Here is a 19616-nt window from a genome sequence, read left to right as displayed (position 1 = left end):
CCCCAGGAGTGCTATTTAAAATAGACCAGAATGTGAACAGTGCCCCCTGGAGTTGTGCATGACAGAAGCTCTCTCCCTAGGAATCTCTTGCATGTATGCTACTACTCTGGAAAGATTCTATGACTTGTTGAAATAGAATGTTGACTCCATGAATATGAACTAAGGTTCTTGAAACAAAAGCTCTAAAAAGAAGCAAAGAGATAGAAAATGATTAAAAAAATATCATAGGAGAAATTTGTTTCCTTTAAAATATTTCTCTACCATTGTTACAATAAAATTTATTCCCAAATCTGTAACAAATAAAAACAAATGGATTACTACTCTTCTGTAATCTGAATTAAAATATAATCCATAGCTTATGCTTAAAACCTTTCACTGGCACATTACATATTTTGAAAAGGTTCACCTAAGAGCATTAAGAAATACCATTTATTTTTATTAGTCGCTTATTTATTAGTCACTTATTTGTACTCAATTTTCTGAGATCACCATGACAATTGAAGAAACTGAAGAATTATAACTTGATGGCCTCATGGCCCAAAAGAGACTCAAAGTTAATGAGTTCAACAAACCTTATAAAGTAATTTTATGTCTGTCTTAAACCTTATTCTATTCAAAGAATACCTTATGAGACATTGGTACGTCATTAAGAGAAAACATTTGATTACTATGGAAACAAAAATCTCTTTAAAATACAAGGTGGATTTTATAGTTATTTGTATGGAAAATAATGCAATAATTAATAAATAATAATGCAAGAATAAACTGTTTCATGTACTCACAAGTGTAAACCTACTTTTGCCCCACCCTGTAATCTGAAAACACTAAATGAGAGGAAAAAAGACAGTGAACAATGTATATATCCAAGGCAAGTTTTCTTCCTTTCTGGAAACTATGATGGAGCAAAAGAGGAGATAAAGGGAGAAGGGACCCACATCAGGAGACAAGACTATGGCTGTCTCAGGCACAGAGACTTGCTTGAGTAATGCTTCAGTCAACTATGCTAATAAATTTCTGATTCAAGAATGGTCCAATTTCTCTCTCCTTCCAACCACCACATTTTGGCTATTTTCTTGTTTCTTTACATTTTGACCAGAGGATCTATAGCAAAAGAAAAGGAATAAATCTCTAAACTAAAATCATTGGAAAGAAAAGAAGTCTAAAATTAGAGAAGTTGTTGGCAAAGGTATGCCCATGCACCAGACTCAGCTATCTTCCAAACATAACCAACCTCTTTTTAACTTTGTTAAATACTGAAAGGGAATGTTTCACATCATAAATTACATCTTGAATCTCTTTTCAGCTGAGGCTTTATCTGTCAACACCCTTTAACACACTTAATCACTTATTAGCATTTGGCATGTTTCTTTAAAAATAGTCAACTATAGCATATTAGCCACACAGAGATAACCTTATATGGTTTTCTTTGTGAAATGAAGAACATGGTGTCTTGGCCCTGACACAACAGGGTCTTGGCTATGTCATCCTCTCGTACAGCTATGGAAATATCTTCAATCTTGAACGACTCATTTAAAGTGAACAAAGAAAAAATGTAAAGCCTTTTGATACGTAAGCCTTACCCTATTGAAAGAAACATTTCCTTAACATTTTAAGAGTCTTGGATTTATGAAGTGATCAAGCTGTAGATCAAAGGCAAATACAAGAAGTACTGTGGAGTTAACCTAAAGAACCTTTCATTGCCCAAGGCCAAGTGTTTGCCAACCATTTTGTGATGGGAATCCATGTGTGAAGCAGTAAATTGGGAGTATGAAGTCTTGAGTTTCTGGGTTATTTGAATTCTGTGATTGAACTGTTATTCACTTATGACCAATACCTTCATACAGAAAGGAGAACAAACTTCCCCCCTTTCTTTTTCATCTGCACAGTTATAAAAATGTGAGTTAGAGAAATCTTGCTGCTGTTATATCTTATGTGTAATATCTTTTGTCACCAACACTTGACTGGTACTGACTGTTGCAGGTACTATGCTAGGTGGGCAGGACTGTTAGTTTTATTTAATTGAATTGAGGTCACTTAAAGTAATAGTCTTCCTCTTTATTAATACTTTTTAAAAGCTAATATTTTAAATGTGCTTAATTGGTGCTTCTTACATTTTTTTTTCCAAATAAATGAATCTCAAAGGTATCTAGGTTCCATTTGGGTTGAAAATTCTTCTGCTACTAAAACATCTCAGGATATTAATAAATATTAGTAAAATATCTCACTCAATTGGAAATGAAAACCATTTTATTATCCTGGAAGAAATTAGACTCCCCTACCCAATGATACCATTACATCTGTTTACTGATTGGAAAATTATAACTTCAAAAGTTAAATTCTATTATGTTCCATTAACTTTTACTTCTAATTTATGAAACTAGTTAATTATACACAAACATTGACTATCACTACTAAACTTGTTAAATACTACAAGTACCCTAAGATCAAATAGTGAAAAAGGTGACTTTGTTCAGAAATATAGCTTTGATTGTGTCACAAGCAGAAAATATCTGATTACCAGACAAGGTCACTTGACTCACAACTCATTTGTGGGTTCAGTGAAGCAATTCCACATTTTGACATGCTAGCATTTTAATGTTATCCGTACCTCTTCCTTAACTAGTTAAACATTAAAGATCAGCAGTTTTGCCTCTCAGAATTATGAAGGCAGCCTGTTGCCTCTAATAATAGCCTATAAAGTCTTACAGCAAAGCCATCTAAAAGCACTCCAACAGGTCACCAGGCGAATTAAAAAAAAAACCCTCTCCACCACAGCTGAACAACTAATTACACTCAGATCCTTATCAAACTAATGTCCATATCAATATTTGCCTTATCAGTTTACAAGCAAATTTGTTTTCAAAAGCAATTTGCTTACACATAAAGGAAGCCATCTTTGAGAATTAACTGTATCAACTCAGTTGTCCACATAAATATAACACAAAGAGTGAAATTGTTCAATAAAATCCATAAATAATTTAAAAATTCATTATTTGCTCAAAAAAATTAACTTCTTGAGAAGTTAAAGAAATTTAAACTTCAACCTGCCAGCAAGGCTTGTTGAATATCCCTACTAAACCAAACCAAGACAAACCAACTAACCAAGCAACCAACACTATAAAAACCTTCACAGCGTCTACAAGAGCACCAGCTCTTTTGCTTCCCATTCTGATTCTCATGAAGCTTTGACAGTGGTGCTGACTTAGTAGCCAGACAGGCTCTCACAGATAGCAGACATCTCGATTACCCCGCTCATTTTAGTCTATCTAGGAAGGATACAAAGGAGTAGCTTGTGAATAAGGAGAGATGCATCCTCACATCAAAGACTTAACCCCTGGCTTTTGGGTCAGGAACATATATAACCCATTTGAAATACTGATATATATATATAGGAGCTAGATATCAATGCATGTATGTCTCTCTAGAGATGTATAACAACTTTGGAGTACAATATGGCGATACTATCAGAATTACAAATGAATGCATCATCTGATATAGTAATTCTAGTTCTAGAAATTTACCCTTCAGATAGAGTCACACGTGTGCAGAGTCATATGTAGAAGGGTGTTATTTGTAGACATGGTTATAATGGTAAAAGCTGAAAGAAAACTCTAAACAAATTTTGATTATTATTCATACACACACACACACATTTGCTTACTATGTGCTAGGTACTATACCAAATAATATTTACTTATCTACTTATGTATCTATTATATATATGTATATTAAATACTCTCTTTGGGTGATTGCATTTTTATTTTCCATCAGGAAGGTCTTATGCAATACAGTGTATAACAGCCCTGCTGTGTGCGGCTGAGAAGGATAAACAAAAATTTTATTTTCAGAATGTTTACATGAATACTTGAAGCAGTTCAACGACTTCGGGTAGCTGAATGTTCTACAGTAGCTCTCTGGCCTTCAGCACAGGATTTCCTCCCTGACACAGGACACCTGGTGAGAGGACTGGCTCTACCTACAAGTTTCCAGAGTTCCAGGTCCCTGAGAGAGTAAAGGTAGAGTGGACAAATTCCCTAAGGTTTGCCAGCCCCTCAAGCAGCACCTCTCTGGGATGTCCTGCCTCCCTCCACAGCGGTATCAAGGACTATGGCTTCCAGCAAATCTATGACATTCTGTGGATTGTCTGCTTTACTAAACTCTAGATTTACTGAACTCCAGGTTAATGGAATAGAGTCACACTGATGCTCTGGAGCTTTGTTGGTGTACCAACAAAGGGGTTCAGGGAGTCTATGAAGCCCCAGAACTTGTTTGTGCATATATATGTGTATTACTATATATTATGTATTTATTATAGCATATATATAAATTGTATATGATATGTTAATTATATATAATATAAATAACTGGATTCTCAAAGACAACTGTAACACCTTGCCAAAAAGAAAATTAGAAATCACTGGTTTACAGATTCAAGTCTCCACTTTAGGAGAAATTTAAATTGCATTCATAATTATAAGTGAATTTCATTTGCTTAAATTACTTTCTGTGAAGTATATATAATACCTGACTGCTCTGAAATTCTCAATACATTTAAAAATAATTACTTATATAGTGTCACAATCATTTAACATATTAAATGGCTTTTAACTGTACCTGTATTAAGTGATTTGGTAAATAAAGCCTTTCGGAAATAGCTATTATCAATATTGTGCACTACAGACCATTGTAAGGGAATTTCAGGAAACAGAAACACTCATATGACTAGCCCTGCAGGTAGCTCAGTTGGTTAGAGCATCATGCTAACACACCTAAGTCAGGGTACATACAAGAGTCAACCAATGAATGCACAAAATAGTGGAACAATAAATTGATGTTTCTTTTTCTGTCTCTGTCTCTCTAAAATCAATTAAAAAAATCCTCACATGACTCAAAACAGAAAATGCTTGCCAAGCATCCTGCTGCGTGGTCAGGTGTCACGATTCCATCAGTGCTCTCCGATACAGCCATAACAATACTCCAGGTTGGAGACAGGTGTGCTGTGTCTGAGCTCACTTAGTACAGGGAATGAGGAGGGCCGCAGGTTCTATGGGTAGATGGCCTGGGTTCAAGCTTAGTTTTGTCACTTCCTAGTGGTATGACTGGGCAAGTTACTTCACCTCTCTAACATGTGGTTTCTCCATAAAATGGGAGGAGTGGTTACCAGATGTTTTGTTGCAGTGATTTAATAAAATAAACCAAGTACCTAGTGCATAATAAATGCTAGCCATTATTGTTATATTACACCTCAAATGACATCTATTTATGCATATTAGATAAATCAACCAAAGGGTACCAGTGTGGGATTCACTGATGGTAAACATAATGTTGGGACCTAATCCTTTGTGATGGATTTGTTTATGATCAATATAGAAGCCTAGATGGCCCAATTTGTAATGACTCATTAGTTTGTTAATTTCAGAAGTAAAAACACAGTTTTAACAGACTAAGGCAGAAGGATGTAGCTTCCTATGGAAATAATAAAGGAATTTAAAATGAATGAAAGTAAAATCTGTGAGCCTCCTTGGGAGTCAAATATTCTCTGGCATATTGAATGTAATAATTTGACAAGAGGTAGAAAGCAGTTCTTCCAGGGAAGAACTGATTTACATCTTGTCTGAAAGCAACCTATGAAAGGGAAATGTTTTCCACCCCAGGTTCCACACAGCCCTTCAGCTGCTGGCTGACTTCGGAAGGTTTCTAACTGGGCTGGATGTGTGGGGTTTCCTGGGACCTCCCTAAACTGACTTTTTACAAAATTCTGTTCAAGTCTAGCAAAACTAGACATAATCTCCCTTTTGAGAGGGATCTTGTTTCACATATTTAAAAATTTCTCAGAAAATCATGTACTCTAAAGTTTCTCAAGTCAGTTTTAATGAATTGAATTGAAATTCCTCTGACAAATTAAAATGGTAATACTTGGTCTATGGGAATCCTTAAGGAATAAATGGGTTACTTCTGGCCCAAATGGAACTGTGACAGTATTTAAGGGGCCCATTTCAGTCTGCACTGCTCCCAGATAACTCTCAAAGTTCATAAGTACCAGCTGTCATGCAGAATTTTAGAATTTCTTCTATTTATCACCTCTTTCTAGGACTATTTTCCTCTAGGGCCTTGATCGAAACATGAGTCCTATCTCTATACCTCAGAAGTCTCTAGAATTCCCTTAAACTATGGCCGTTTGGATTGGGATTTTCAGAGATTCATGAAGGGCAACTTAAAGGTTGCCTTATGATAATTCCTCCTGCCACAAGATCAAGCATCCCTTACAATCTTTCCCAATCCTACACCCCCTTTTCTTCTCCCGTACTGAGTCCAGGACTAGCTTCAGGCAAAAATCTGCACAGCACATTCTCATTCCCTTACACTTAGGTTCTGTTTTGTGTGTGACTTCCTATTGCTGATCATAATGGGACAGCAGTTTCATACATTTTCACAGGCCTTTAAATTTTTTTCAGCTCTTTCACTTAGGCTATTTTTTCTTAACACCACAAAACCCCAGTGAGTGGGCATGAGCAGCCTTATTGTAGAGTTGAGGAAACTGAGTCCCAGAGAAGTTGGGATGTGTCCAGACTTCCAAAGCCACCTGGAGTCAAGTAGTGTGGAGGTCTCTGTCCTGATTTAGCTCTCTGTGCCTGATTCCTCTGATGCCTGTGGCAATCATATAATAATGTTAGCTACTGAAACCATTCTTCACAGACTTTGAGTGCTCTTGGTCTGGTCCATGATGTAATCTATGGGTTGCACTTGGAACCTGACAGATTAGCCTGATTACTGCTTCCATCTCTTACTCATTGTGCGACTTTGAACATCCTATTAGTCATCTGTAAAACGGAGTAATATTTACTTGTAGGTTGTCAAAATGAGTAAAGGACTGTGACACATCTAGCCCAGTGCTTGGCCCACTACAGGCATCTAAGAGAAAGTAGGAACAATACAGTCATTCACAGAAGGAGAACTATGTCCCCCTACTCAGCAGGCTAGGTCTTTTTCTTCTAAAACGTTTGATTCTTAAAAACAGATCCCAACCCTTCTACTCTCAGGGTCTTCCAGGAAAATGCTTCCCAAAGTTAGTGCATGAGTCACTTAAGTATCTTAAGATGCAGGCTTGATTTAGTAAGTTTGGGGTGGACCTGCAGTTCTAACAAGCTCTCAGGTGATATCAATCCCGCTTTTAAAGGACACTTGGAGCAGCGAGAATGTGCCCAGTGAGCTGGACTTAGGGACAAGATTCTTCAGGACCTGTGGTTCTCAAACTTCACAGTTCATCATAACCAAATGGAGGGCTTTTAAAATAAAATAACAAATTTGTGTCCCACCTCAGAGCAAGGCCATAAAATGTCATTTCTAACTCATTTCCAAGTAATGTTGATGCTGCTGGTCTAGGAACTACAGTTGTTTTACACTTGGAAGGTACTGAAGACCAGAAGGAAATTTGGTTCCAGTGATTACTGACTTTCAGGAGGGGATAAACCCTTTTGAGTATGCTCCCTCCAAATGCTTTCCCATCCCCTACTCCCTAAGAAGTCACCCTCCCCTCTCGATATTAATGGGCACCCTTTACCTTGTAGACATTGATGGGGATGTCAATGATGATGTGCAGCAGGTCTCCCAGAGCCAAGCTGGCTATCAAGATATTAGGGCCATTTCGCATGCACTTGTTCTTGTAAATGATTCTCAGCAGTGTGGAGTTTCCGATGATGCCCAGCACGAACACTAGGCAGGACACCACCGTGTTGATGTACTTGAAAGTCTCTTTGATTTCGATGGAGCTTTCGCACCAGGGAGGGGAGAGGTTGTGAGCCGGCTTCCCTGCTTTGGGCACCCGCGGAGGTGCAGACGACCATGGCACGCTGGCGTTCAACCCCGTAGGCCGAGTGGTCTTAGTGGGGGGCGTCATTATCTCTCCGGTACCCAGAAGTGGCGGAGTGGCCCAAGCAGAGGGGAATCCCTTCTCTTCTCCCTGGGCCTCCGCCATACCGCAGGCAAGGATCAGGGCCACCAGGGTACATCCGCACAGGCTTAGCTGAGGCTGCATGCTGCTGTCTGCTCCAGTAGGCGTTGGGTGGCAGCTCCGCAACTTTCAGAGTCTGGAGACCACCAGGGGAAGGAAGACAGATCACTGGGTCAGCTCCCTCAGCCACGCCCCTGCAAACCGCTAGCTCGGAACGCAGCCGCGCCTCTATCCGCGCGCAAAAGTAACTCAAGTTTGCGCGCCAGTGGGAAACTGGCCGGTGTGACCAGCCTGCACCCGTTGTCCTTCCAGAACCAGATTTCCCGGTGGTTTTTCTCCCCCGCGTCATCCCACCTCCCCCCACCCCTCAGGGTTAAATGACTCGCAGTGGGGCGGGGAATTCTGGAAGGCTGGGTGTCCAAGGCAAATCTCTGAGTTTCTCGGTGCGGGGGGGAAGCGTGCACGTTCTAAGGACGCGTGGGGACTGGAGAATCAAGGCACTCAGAGGCCAAGGGCGTGACAATTAAGCATTTTGCCCCGCAGGGAACCCCGATATCCTGTCTGTGAGTGCCAGGACTCCTCCTGCTGGGTGAAAGCCGCTACTCCCCGGCTGCCTGCGCTCAGGTTCCCGGGCAACTCGGGAAATCTCGGAGACTTAACTCCGTCCGGTTTGAGGACTATCCGCATTAACTCGCAAGCTTCTCTCCGCCAAGGAGCTTCACACACTCACACGCCCACCTTTACGCCAACCTCAATTCGTGTCTATACTTTTTTTCCCTCCCAATAAAGCTGAAAACCCAGGACAAGGTTCAATCACTGATTTTAATTCAACACCAAGCCAACACGTTTACCTCGCAGAAAGGACGCACCAGGCGCAAAGCGACAAAGCCGGGACCTCTTTCCCGGGACCCGCTGGGCTCGCAGCTCGGTTCCTCCCCGCGCTGGGAGCAGAGCACGGCTCCCTTCGGCTGCAAGCGGGTCTGGCTCGACGGAACTCGGAGGGTATGCCAGACCGTGCAGTCTCCACAGTTCACTCGGGCTCTTTGCTGTCCTTAGACAAGTACTTTTTATTCATTCGTCCCTTCCCCATCAATCACCGCCAGACTCCTCCCGCGCCCTGCGACCGCGCCGCAACCTTTCCCCTTGGGCGATGCCTGGACAGCATCAGCGGGAGCTGCCCGAGGGAGAGGGCAGCCAGCTCCCGGCCAGGACGCGTCCGGAGAGGCAGTTTATTTGTCACAGTTCCGAGTTCTTCAGACCTCGAGCCTAAACCGGAGGCAAGTTTCTACGCACTGGGTGACATGCTTGGGCTCCACACTAGAGTATTAAACTCTGTATTAAACGTGGTAATCTGGATTTTTAATGCATACGGTGATCTTTTATTAAATATCCCGTGTGCTGCTCTTTGCTCTGTTTTTGTTTTGTTCTTGAATTTCAAGTTCACATCGTCCACAGCACGGAAGAATGCGACCCTTTCTTCTCAAGACCTCTCACTGTCCTGGGACAGGACTAAAATCCCACCCCTTATTGTCTTAGCTGCGGCTGCTCTCTCTTCCTGCTCTGTTCTGAAGTGTTGTTGTCTGGCCATCTCATGGATCCGATACAGAGAACGTGAAAATAATCAGAAAATTGCCATTCAAATTCAGGATGGTATTTATAGGATAGAGTCATAAAATAAATTCTTCCTATTCATCCCTGAAATTAATTTTTTTGGTGAGATAGAAATAGTAGCAACTGATCTGATAGTTTTGCCCAAAGATTGTATGAAACAGAAGTCAGAAATTTAGGCTGTGTGATGCACGTGGGATGTTACTCTGCTGTCCTCCAGTCAACTGGTTGGATATCTGTGAAATTTCAGACCAAGAAGGAACCATTTCATGGAGCAACTCACCTAGAAACCAGGTGTCTGTCTGGTCCTGGCTTCACAACTAGTTAATGGCATAGGTGGGACAAGAATCCTGAATTTTTTACTTCTGGGCAATGCTTTCTGGGAAAGTGGAAGTAGAAAATGAAGTTCTATTTAAAAAAGATGAACTTTGAGTGTGAAATACAGTCTAAAGAACATGATTAAGGAGTAGGGAAAGGAATGAGAATTATGGTCTAGGGTTGTGAATGCTAATTCCAAATCTGGCTGTTTTGAGCCCGGTATTTACCCTCCCTGTCTGGATAAAAGAGTGGTCACAACATTCAGTTGCTTCAAGCTGAGCCGAATAACGATATACAGTGTTATGTGAATGAGACATTATGTGGGTGCTCCACACATTCATTTGGAGTATGAATATTTTGCTCAGCTTTTAACCTGATCTTCTTACACAACCCTTTTTCCCATCTATAGAGACCCTTCAAATGGGGCCACTTTCTCTCCCTCCCATTCAAGCGTCCATCTTCACCACCACCTGTATTCATCCTTCCTCCACTCAGTCTTAGATGTCTATTCTAAACCTCACTGAGACCTCTTTCCTTTTTCTCGTAGCACTATAAGACTGTTAAACACATTGAGCACTCAAACACATAAAGAATTTTATGAGTCACTATTGATTTTATGTTGATTTCTTCTTTAGGATAGGGGCAGAATTGTTTTTATACCATCGCAATACCTGCTATAAATTGAGCTCAAGAATACTTTTTATAGATTTCACAGTTGCTTTTTTTTTTTTTTTTTAGTGAGAAGCCGGGGGAGAGAGAGAGACAGGAACACTGAGTTGCTCCTATGTGTCCTGAATGGGCAACTTCCATGCTCCAAGATGACTCTCTAACCAACTGAGCTATCTGGCCAGGGCTTTATTTTTATTGATTTTTAGAGAGATAGAGGAAGAGAGAGAGAGAGAGGTGAGGGAAGGGAAGCACCCATTTGTTGTTCCACTCATTTGTGCATTCTCTGCTGCTCCCCAGGTGTGCCCTGATGGGAGATTGAACCTGCAACCTTGTCGTTTCAGGATGATGCTCTTAACCAACTCAGCCAACTGGCCAGGGCCTCATTATATCATATAATAATGATATTTTAAGTTATCCAATTATACTTTAGTAACTCTAGCTATAGGGCTCAAGAGCAAAACCAAATAATTTTAATGTAAACATATACGTTCTTCATCTGGAATATAAAATACAGTATTAACTTCCTATTCCTGGGTCTACTACCTGTACTGGGCACCTCATTTACAGAGTCTCATTTATTCCCTCACAGCAGTCTTTGAATTAGAAATTGTTTTCCATGACTTTATAGGTAGCAAAAGGAAATCTCAAAAATTCACTCAAGGTCGTGTCGCGAGTTGTAGGACTGTGATTTGGAGACAGGATTTAAATTCAAGATTATCTGGTTACGCAAGATTGTGCTTTGAGTAACTTAAATACATAGAGTCTAACAGATTTTTTCTAATTTTGAAAAAGCAGCATTTTATACATCATTAATATTTAATTGACGTTTCCCCTGAAGTTGAGTGAAAATGTAAAGGTAACCATATGAAAGCTTTACTATTCGATCCTCATGAATGACTTTAAACAAACCACAAGAAATTGAGTCTCAGTTTATCCCTTCGTAAAACGGAGGGAAGGGATTAGATGATCTCTAAAGTTACTGCTTGCCCTAAGACATCAGCCTGGCAGACACACTAACTGACCCTGAAAAACAGAAAAGTGAGAATAGATCTTACACCAGACTTTTCTTTCTCTTTACTTTTTCTATTCATGCCTTGGGCAATGCTACTACAGGTACACAGGTGCAAGATGGGGGTTTTTTCTTTGCATTTTATGACTTGAAATCCCTTGCTGATACAATTTATTTGTAAATTCCCCAGTAGTTAAAATAGTATGTAAATTTTATTTGTAAATAGAAGCAAAATGTTGTATTACATTTTAATAATCCTTTACTGATAACTTCTGATTTTGAACTAATTTTGCATTTATAAAGTATTTTTTTTATTTAATAAATATGTAATCATTTACAAAGTTGCTTTTAGGGTGACACTTTTTGAAGCACCCTTGGAAGTGTATCAAAATCCCAGGTTGGCTAAAATCACCCATCAAAGACAGAAAGGGTGGGGAAGGACAGTGTCCCAGTATCCCTTTTAAATGCTTTAACTAGATGGTCCTGAAGACATGGTTGAATGCACTTCAGAATTCATTCCTCAAAGAGCTTTGCCATGGGGAGCCCGCCCAAAGCAAACGTTTTCCCCTGGTAAGAGAACAAAGAAAAGCTCTTTTAGCCACACGAAAAAAGCTAATACTTTCATGTAATTCCCTTGATGTAAATGTACCCTTCGAAATCTACCTTGCATTCTTTAAATCATGAATGCTGAGGGACAAGGTGTGTGAAAAACGCAGAGAGAGTTTCTTCACTTGCTTCTCCACACATTCCCTTAGGAGCAGATCCAAGGATCAAATAGTGGTTGAAGTAAAGCATAAAGATTTAAAGTGACTGCACAAATCTATAGCAAACAGCCTGAGCATTCCTATTGCTTGGATTTTTCTCTTCTCTTAAGTCACTGTAGCTCTTTGGGCCTTATAGTTAAGGATGCTTTTTTTTTTTTTATTCCTTTAACATAAAGGTATGATTTATATATAGTTAAATAGACAGGGCATAAGTGCACAGTTTGAAGGGTTCTGATGTATGTGCATCCTTGTGACCCATACTTAATGAGGCTTTTATAAAAATGCATTTATTTTTCTAATGTAGTAAAATTTGGAAATTTTGGATTTGGACACTTTCTATTAAAAGTTTAATTGGGACATCTTTTCTGCTTTGGCAACGTACTTCATACTTATTATTAGCTCTGTCATGGTTTATAAATTAGCTGTGTGATTATAAATGAGAGATTCTAAGATTTGAAACTTTGTCCTGGTTGCTTGATAGTTCTAGTTCATGCTCCTAAAGTCATGCAAGTTTGATAGACTTACAGTAACAAGGAGCAAGATATCATTAGCTCTCTGTTGCTTACAGAATAAATGAGAAACAGGAAGGATTCACATTTTTTATTCTGTCTGAGGAAAGCACCATAGTTCAGCTACTTTTACTAGTAGGCTACGATCTACTTTAATTTAGAGATTTAATTGAAGGTTTGCTTTTCTGTTTATGACAAGTAATATTTATATTCTTTTCTTTGATATATTTTTTCTTTTTACACCAACATCAGTAAAAAAAAAAAAATCGACTATAACCTGGTTTACCTACTCTTTAAAACTGTTCACAAAAACTCTTTGGCACAACTTTAAAAGTGTATTAGAAATTCCAGTCTAAGCAGGCAGTCCAACCTCTGTCTTCTTGCTTTGTCAGTGCACACTTGACATTTATGTAAATTATTTTTAGGCTATTCAATCATAGACAAAATACTACCATTACTTTATGTTAGAACAATTCTATCGGGTGTAAGGCACTTTTTTGGGAGGTTGTTATTTCATATGGAATAGAATTTATGATGAGTTTATGGATCATCTCCTCTATTTTCTTTAATCTTCACTTTTTCTTATCTCTATTCTTTTAATATCCTAATGGTGTGTCTAAAGAATGCAAAATAGTCAAAGGAAGTTAGAAAGAGAGGAGAAAGAGAAGCTTGGCGATTAAACAGTTTATTGTTGAATAAAAGAGACTTGCTATTTCTTTAAAGAAAGGAAAAGTTCTTTGCAGTGCAAAATAGAATATTCTAAGAGACAAGAAAAAGAAGAATTTTCACAGCGGGATTTTATTTTTAAATAAGAAAGAACTGTACTTAGTGAAATATTTTTATTTCATTTCTGCTAATAGTTAGGATCTAGATTTTATTTATTTATTTATTTATTTTAAACATTTTTTTTTTTGTATTTTTCTGAAGCTGGAAACAGGGAGAGACAGTCAGACAGACTCCCACATGCGCATGCGCCCGACCCGGATCCACCCGGCACGCCCACCAGGGGGGATGCTCTGCCCACCAGGGGGGATGCTCTGCCCACCAGGCATCCGGGGCGTCACTCTGCTGCGACCAGAGCCACTCTAGCGCCTGGGGCAGAGGCCACAGAGCCATCCCCAGCGCCCGGGCCATCTTTGCTCCAATGGAGCCTTGGCTGCGGGAGGGAAAGAGAGAGACAGAGAGGAAGGAAGGGGGGGGGGGTGGAGAAGCAAATGGGCGCTTCTCCTATGTGCCCTGGCCAGGAATCGAACCGGGTCCCCCGCACGCCAGGCCGACGCTCTACCGCTGAGCCAACTGGCCAGGGCCGGATCTAGATTTTTAATGAAAATCTTTTCAGTCAAAATTTACCAGCATCTTTAAAAAGTTTCCTATCCTTTGAGATTTGGTTATAGGAGAATAAAACTACTTGAGCCAAAATATAAAGGAAAACAATAATTTTCCTGTAAGTTTATTTACTGTACATTAGATGAATAATTAATCTCTGGCCTAATTTAAAATAAATAGCTCAGAGTTTTGGCAGAACTTTGTTGAAGTGAGAGATCATCGGGACTTTCAAAGCTGTTCCCAGTTTTTTAAAGCTGTTTCTGGTCATCTCCTTTAGAGACACATGTACAAGAAATTGCCTCTTCTCTTTTAATCTTACTAGAAAGAACAGTTCTTGCTACCTGTGGACATGAAATCTGAAGTGGTTTGATCAACAGTGAATTGTGCAAATAAAATTACTCCCATAATCTCAAAGGAAATGGGGAGGAGACATACTTCCTACAAGGGCAGCAGAGCGATGTGAAGCTGGCAGGTAAGTGGCTACTGCAGAGCTGGTGGGCACAAAGAACCAGGCGGGAGGACAGGCAGGATGTAGCAGTAGAAAATCTAGAGAATGGATGATGCTTTAGATACCTACATGGTTTACTTTTTACTGTGGTAAAAACGCATAATGTAAAATTTACTTTTCTTAATCATTAGGAAGTATACAATTCAGTATTCAGTATTGTTAGGTATATCCATATAGTTTTGTTAATAGATCTCCATAACTTTTTCATCTTACAAAACTGAAATTCTGTATGCATTAAAAAACAACTCCCCTTTCCCTCCTTCCTCACATTCTGGTAGCCACCATTTTACTTTGTTCTGTGAATCTGACTACATTAGATACATCGTATAAGTGAAACCATATTGTATTTTCTGTGTGTGTGAGTGAGTGTGTGTGTGTGTGACTGGTTATTTTACTTACCATAATATGTTCAAAGCTCATCCATGTTGTGGCATGTGATAGGATTTCTACCCTTGAACAATATCCCATAATATTACACTGCAAGTATATAAAACATTTTGTGACTCCATTTATCAGACCATGGACATTTGGGTTGTTTCCATGTCTTGGCTATTGTGAATAGTTTCGCAATGAACATGTGATGTAGTAGACTAAATACTGTGTGCCTCCAAAATTCGGACGTTGAAACTTAACCCCCATTGTGATATTATTTGGAGATTAGTGTATAGGAGCTGGAGCCCTCATGAAGGGGATCAGTGCCCTGACTAAAGAGATTTCAGAGTGCTCCCTCACACCTTCTGCCATGTGGGGACACACAGAAGATGGCTATCTGAACCAGGGAGTGGGTTCTCACCGGACACCAAATCTGTCAGCCTTGATCTTTGACTTCCTGACCTCCAGGACTGTGAGGAATACATTTCCCATTTTTTATGTTACCTGGTCTATGCTATTTTTTGTCCTAGCAGTTCCAACATGGGTGTGCAAATATCTCTTTTAGACTCTACTTTTAATTCTCTTGGATATGAACCTAGAAGTGGAATTGCTTGATCATATGGTAGTTCTATTTTTAACTTTTTGAGGAACTATCATTCTGTTTTCCATAGCAATTATACCATTTTATTTATATAATTACACTATTTATATTTTGAAGTAAACTAGCTCTCAGAATATAGTTTATAAAATCATTGAATAGAAAAATGTGAAGAGTTAAATCATAAGGTCATAATATAACTATTTTTAAATGCATCAGTATTAAAAAAGCTGTTTTTAATTTTTTTTAAAAAAGATCTCTCCACTCTCATTTCTTACTTGGTAATGGAGAGGATTGATGCTAAAAAAAAAGAATAAATAACTTAATTTCCAACATAAATTGCAACATCAATTTTTGATGATCTTTTCTTCCAAAACTTACATGAGAAAAGAAAATCTTTTGGTCTTTGTAATGGGAGGGTATTTACACTTGGGCAGTGTAGCATGTAATTGGCTATATAATATGGTATGACATCAAAAGTTCTGTGAAGCTACTCCTTCTCACCACCACCAAAATGCATACCTCCCCTTGGCTTCCTGATGTCTGGAATTCCACATTCAGAAACTAATTTGTTTATGCTCCTTTCTTAAGGGCTAGTTTTTCCTACTGTGGAGATAAAGAGAAACCCCAGGGTGGGACAGGGCCAAAAAGAACAGATTCACTATGGAGACAGTCAGTGGTTAGGTGATGTGAGAATGGTGTTGAAGAGGAACACTCGAGATACTGGGCACCAAATACCAAGCAGGCAGAAAAGATATAGTAGAGGGGGATCATTGATGGGCCATATTGGCTCAGGGTTCCCTATAAGGGTCACAATGATGTATCACCTGTGTAAAGCCAGTAGCCAGGGCCACCATCACAGCCGCCTGGCCAATGCATGTTCAGGTTTGATTTGGACAGACGGTAATGAAACAACAAAGCCAAGAACTGGTGGGTCATTACCTTTAATCCTAGCTTGCACCTGGCGGGCAAGAAATACACACAGTGGGCAACACTTCCCTTTCCACTCAGGGCTCCCAAAGCCACTGACTTATCCGAGTTTTCCTAGGATCAAAGGTCTGTACCTCACCAGCCTTATTCACCTCTGTTCTCCATCTCCTTCCTTCTCTCTTCACAAACTCTGCACAAACTGGCCTCTTCTTCAGCATTCCGCCATCTTGGCTGCTTCTCCTCTCCTCCATGTGGCCTTTCTCTGCTCTCCCTTCTCTGCTTTCTCCTCTAATGCTAATCTCAGGAACTGAGAGAGAGCAGGCTCCCGGTATGCCCACTTTATAGTATATAAATCAAAACCTTTAATCCAATATACAAGCAAGTAAGTCTCTGATACAAAGTCACTTATCTGAGGCATAATGGGATTCCTCATGAGAGTGCACCACTCAACATCATACAATCAGTCAAGGGTGTGGGGAAAAGCTTAGTCTTAAAACTAAGCCTTAGGTTATAACGATGCTGCCTGCTTACAGCCTGTCCCCCACTCCCAATGCAAACTATAAGCAAGCAAACCTATATATCATATTTACAAACTTATTTGACCAACAACCTGGAATTGTAGTTATCCCAAGGCTTGAGGAGCGAAGGATGTGCTTCTAGCTCACTCAGGAGGCAGGCCCCACTTGGCCCACTTCCAAGCCCATTCACATAGCTGTTGGCAGGCCACAAGTCTTTACTGGTCAAAGATGTCAATTCCTTTACAATTAGGCTCTTACATAGCACAGCTCACAACCCAGAATTGGATTAGTAAATGCCCAGGGGCAGCAAAAAGTGGCTTCAAAATAACACACTCTCTTCTTCTCTGGGCCCAAAATTGGCCCCCAAATTTATTACCTTGTTAACTTTTTAATGGCTTCAAACTGATTAAAATACACACGCATGTAAGATTATCTACCTCTCTATCACCTATCTATTATCTATCATATTCATTAGTTTGTTTTTAATTACCTAGTTTTCCATTTTTAGTGGTAGAAGTCCAAAATATAAGGATCATTTTGGGAGCATTGGGTCCTCTGGTCCTTGACCTGGGAACTTAAGCAAGTTCAGAGATCCCCAAGTTGAGATAAGTTGAAGGTTAAATTCTTGAACTGTGTTTATCATTCTTCTGAGTTGGTATAGGATCTGGGCAGGTCTGAAATTGCATAAGATGGGTGTTAGCAGACCCATCTAGGGGTTGAAGTGTAGGGAAGTCTGTGTAAGAAACTAGGTCAAGGACCAACAAGGGTGAGGGTGCTCAAAAAAGATTTGATACAAGTTCGCTCTCTTTGATGAGAGACTACTAGCCCTGGCATTTAGGTAAATTTTACAAATAGAAACTTCATAGAAATTTTTTCATAGTATATTTCCAGTTTCAGGGTAGTTGAAAAAGTAGTTGAATAATCATCCTGAGTAAGAGCTAGAACATCTTTAGAATATCACATTTTCTTTTCTTCTAGTACAGTTATCCATCCATCCATCCCTCTAGATATTCACAATAAACAATTCTATCTTTTGAGGGAGTTAAGTATTTGTATAAAGATATTGTTACTCAGCCTAACTGGGCAGTGGCGCAGTGGATAGAACGTAGGACTGAGATGTGGAGGACCCAGGTTCAAGACCCCGAGGTGGTCAGCTTGAGTGCAGGCTCATCTGGTTTGAGCAAAAGCTCACCAGCTTGGACCCAAGGTCGCTGGCTTGAGCAAGGAGTTACTCGGTCTCCTGAAGGCCCATGGTCAAGGCACATATGAGAAAGCAATCAATGAATAACTAAGGTGTCGCAAGAAAAAACTGATGATTGATGCTTCTCATCTCTCTTTGTTCCTGCCTGTCTGTCTCTCTGTCTCTGTAAAAAAAAAAAAAAAAAAAAAAAAAATATATATATATATATATATATATATATATATATAGTTACTAAGGTATATGAAAGTAGACAAGCAATTAAATTAATCTTTTATGAAAATTTGAGGTTAAATAATCAATTTTTTGTTATATATACATATATGTGTTGATTTAATATAATCTATTACTGCATTATACCATCACATTTTTAAAGTTGTAGTGTTAATCACTATCTTATGTTAAGAACCAAATGACCTGATCTTTGGTGGTCCTCATTTACCACCAAGAAATATTCTGGGGAAATATTTTATCCCTTTTGTTTGCCACACGGTGGTTTTGGTATTGTTACCAAATATTTAGTATATTTTCTTGTGACTTTTTTTTTTTTGGTGTAAAAATAACTAGAGCACATGATATTTTAAGAAACCTTGTTTTCAAAAGAATGTATTTTCCTGAAAATGTTTACCACTGAAGGAAGCAATAATGTGTTTGGCTTAAAATTAGCTCTAAAAACACATTTATTTAATCTGAAATATAATGGATTTGCCTGAAAAACAAAAATGGTCTTTTTCCTTTGGAATTTTAGACATAACAAATCTTGGAAATTAAGAGATCATCTCTGAGAACAATGCTATCCTTACCTTTTCTTGGGCAGATAAGATACAGTGTGTCCATAAAGTCATGGTGCACTTTTGACCAGTCACAGGAAAGCAACAAAAGACGATAGAAATGTGAAATCTGCACCAAATAAAAGGAAAACCCTCCCAGTTTCTGTAGGATGATGTGGCAGCATGTGCTCATGCGCAGATGATGACGTAACACCGTGTATACAGAGGTGCAGCCCACGGCCATGCCAGTTGAGATGTGGACAGTACAGAGGAAAGTTCAGTGTGTTCTGTGGCTTGCTAAATTTGAATCCGTGACCAAAGTGCAACGTGAATATCCGCATGTTTATAATGAAGTGCCACCACATAGGAATAACATTACTCGGTAGGATAAGCAGTTGAAGGAAACTGGCAGTTTGGTGGAGAAACCCCGTTCTGGTAGGCCATCAGTCAGTGACGAGTCTGTAGAGGCTATACGGGATAGCTACCTAAGGAGCCCTAAAAAATCTGTGCGCGAGCCCTCATCAAACTGCACTGAATAGGTATGAAACTGGGAGAGTTTTCCTTTTAT

At 39.4% G+C, this 19616-nt stretch overlaps 1 protein-coding gene across 3 annotated transcripts in view; it reads right to left on the bottom strand.

Moving 5' to 3' along the window:
• Positions 1-9054, bottom strand: part of EDNRB (endothelin receptor type B) — a 31310-nt gene extending 22256 nt beyond the window's left edge. The window contains exons 1-2 of one of the 3 annotated variants that reach the window (XM_066235222.1): positions 8821-9054; positions 7562-8087 (exon numbers count right to left, since the gene is read on the bottom strand). In XM_066235222.1, coding sequence (XP_066091319.1) covers positions 7562-8035 — 474 coding nt within the window. In that variant the 5' untranslated portion in view covers positions 8036-8087; positions 8821-9054. Of the gene's footprint in view, positions 1-7561; positions 8294-8802 lie in introns of those variants that run through there. The other 2 variants (XM_066235220.1, XM_066235221.1) reach the window with 2 other exon arrangements.
• Between the last annotated feature and the right edge of the window lie 10562 nt (positions 9055-19616).

Source organism: Saccopteryx bilineata, chromosome 6 (genome assembly GCF_036850765.1).
Source record: "Saccopteryx bilineata isolate mSacBil1 chromosome 6, mSacBil1_pri_phased_curated, whole genome shotgun sequence".
In the NCBI taxonomy this organism is placed as follows: domain Eukaryota; kingdom Metazoa; phylum Chordata; class Mammalia; order Chiroptera; family Emballonuridae; genus Saccopteryx; species Saccopteryx bilineata.
Note: the sequence above shows the minus strand (reverse complement) of the source record. Positions and strands in the feature narration are given on the sequence as shown.